At 64.2% G+C, this 1,142-nt stretch overlaps 1 gene segment (V, D, J or C); it reads right to left on the reverse strand.

Moving 5' to 3' along the window:
* Positions 1-409: 409 nt before the first annotated feature.
* On the reverse strand, positions 410-913 carry LOC103617941 (the record flags this gene model as incomplete). The annotated part of the segment is given in 1 exon segment: positions 410-913. A coding segment is annotated over 1 exon segment (489 nt), but the record flags the coding sequence as incomplete, so codon positions are not given.
* Between the last annotated feature and the right edge of the window lie 229 nt (positions 914-1,142).

The raw sequence follows: 1,142 nt of genomic DNA on the forward strand, positions 1-1,142 counted from the left end.
CCGCCAGAAACCCGGGCAGGGGCTGGAATGGCTCGCAGCTATCAACAGCGGTGGTGGCGACACCGGCTACGATCAGTCGGTGCAGGGCCGGTTCACGATCTCCAGGGGCAACGGGCAGAGCTCGGTGACGCTGACCATGAACAGCCTCAGGGACGAGGATTCCGCCGCCTATTTCTGCGCCAAACGTGACAGTGGTTACGGTACCGCTCAGCCGGGTGCTGGTTCTGTCCCCAGCCCTGGGTGCCCTGAAAGCCCCGGAGCTTTTCTGCAAACCTCAGCCCTCGATCCGAGTCTTGACCCTTTGTCCAAACCTTTGGGGACTCCGGCCTCGAACCTCAGCACGGGGCCCTGGATCTCAACTTTTTTGTCCAAAACTTCTCTGAAGGCCAACGCCCGGCCCAGAGCGGCGGATCAAAAACCTGGGTCAGTGCTTGAGATGTGGGGGAAGGATCCGGGCTTTGGGGACATTTGGGGACCCAGCGACGGGGATGGGGTCACAAATACGATCCCCACCATAACAGCAACCGGTACCAGCATAGTCGGCTTTGCCGCAGAAATAGGCGGCGGAATCCTCGTCCCTGAGGCTGTTCATGGTCAGCGTCACTGAGCTCTGCCCGTTGTCCCTGGAGATCGTGAACCGGCCCTTGGCCAACGAAGCGTAGTTGGTGTAACTACCATCGCTGTAGATCCCTGCGACCCATTCCAGCTCCTGCCCGGGTTTCTGGCGCATCCAGCCCATGCTGTAACTGCCGAAGGTGAACCCAGATGCGCGGCAGAGGAGGCGCAGGGGCCCCCCGGGGGGCTGGAGGTCCCCCCAGGCCCCAGGAAGGTCCCTTCGTTCAAAGCTCCCAGGTGGGTCCCGGCCGCCTCCGGAGCGCGACGCCCACCCCGGGACACGGCCGGATCCGGCGCCTCATCCCCATCTCCCCTTTTTCCCGCAGGGCTGCGGGCGGCCGTGACCCTGCTGGAGTCCGGGGGGGGTGAGAAGCCCCCTGGGGGGTCCCTGCGCCTCCTCTGCCGCGCATCCGGCTTCGACTTCCGCAAATTCGGGATGTACTGGATCCGTCAGAAGCCCGGGCAGTCGCTGGAATACGTCGCGAGTATCAACAGCGGTGGCGGCAGGCACCAGGAAGCGCCGTCGG

This window comes from Corvus brachyrhynchos, unplaced genomic scaffold, assembly GCF_000691975.1.
Source record: "Corvus brachyrhynchos isolate BGI_N302 unplaced genomic scaffold, ASM69197v1 scaffold366, whole genome shotgun sequence".
In the NCBI taxonomy this organism is placed as follows: domain Eukaryota; kingdom Metazoa; phylum Chordata; class Aves; order Passeriformes; family Corvidae; genus Corvus; species Corvus brachyrhynchos.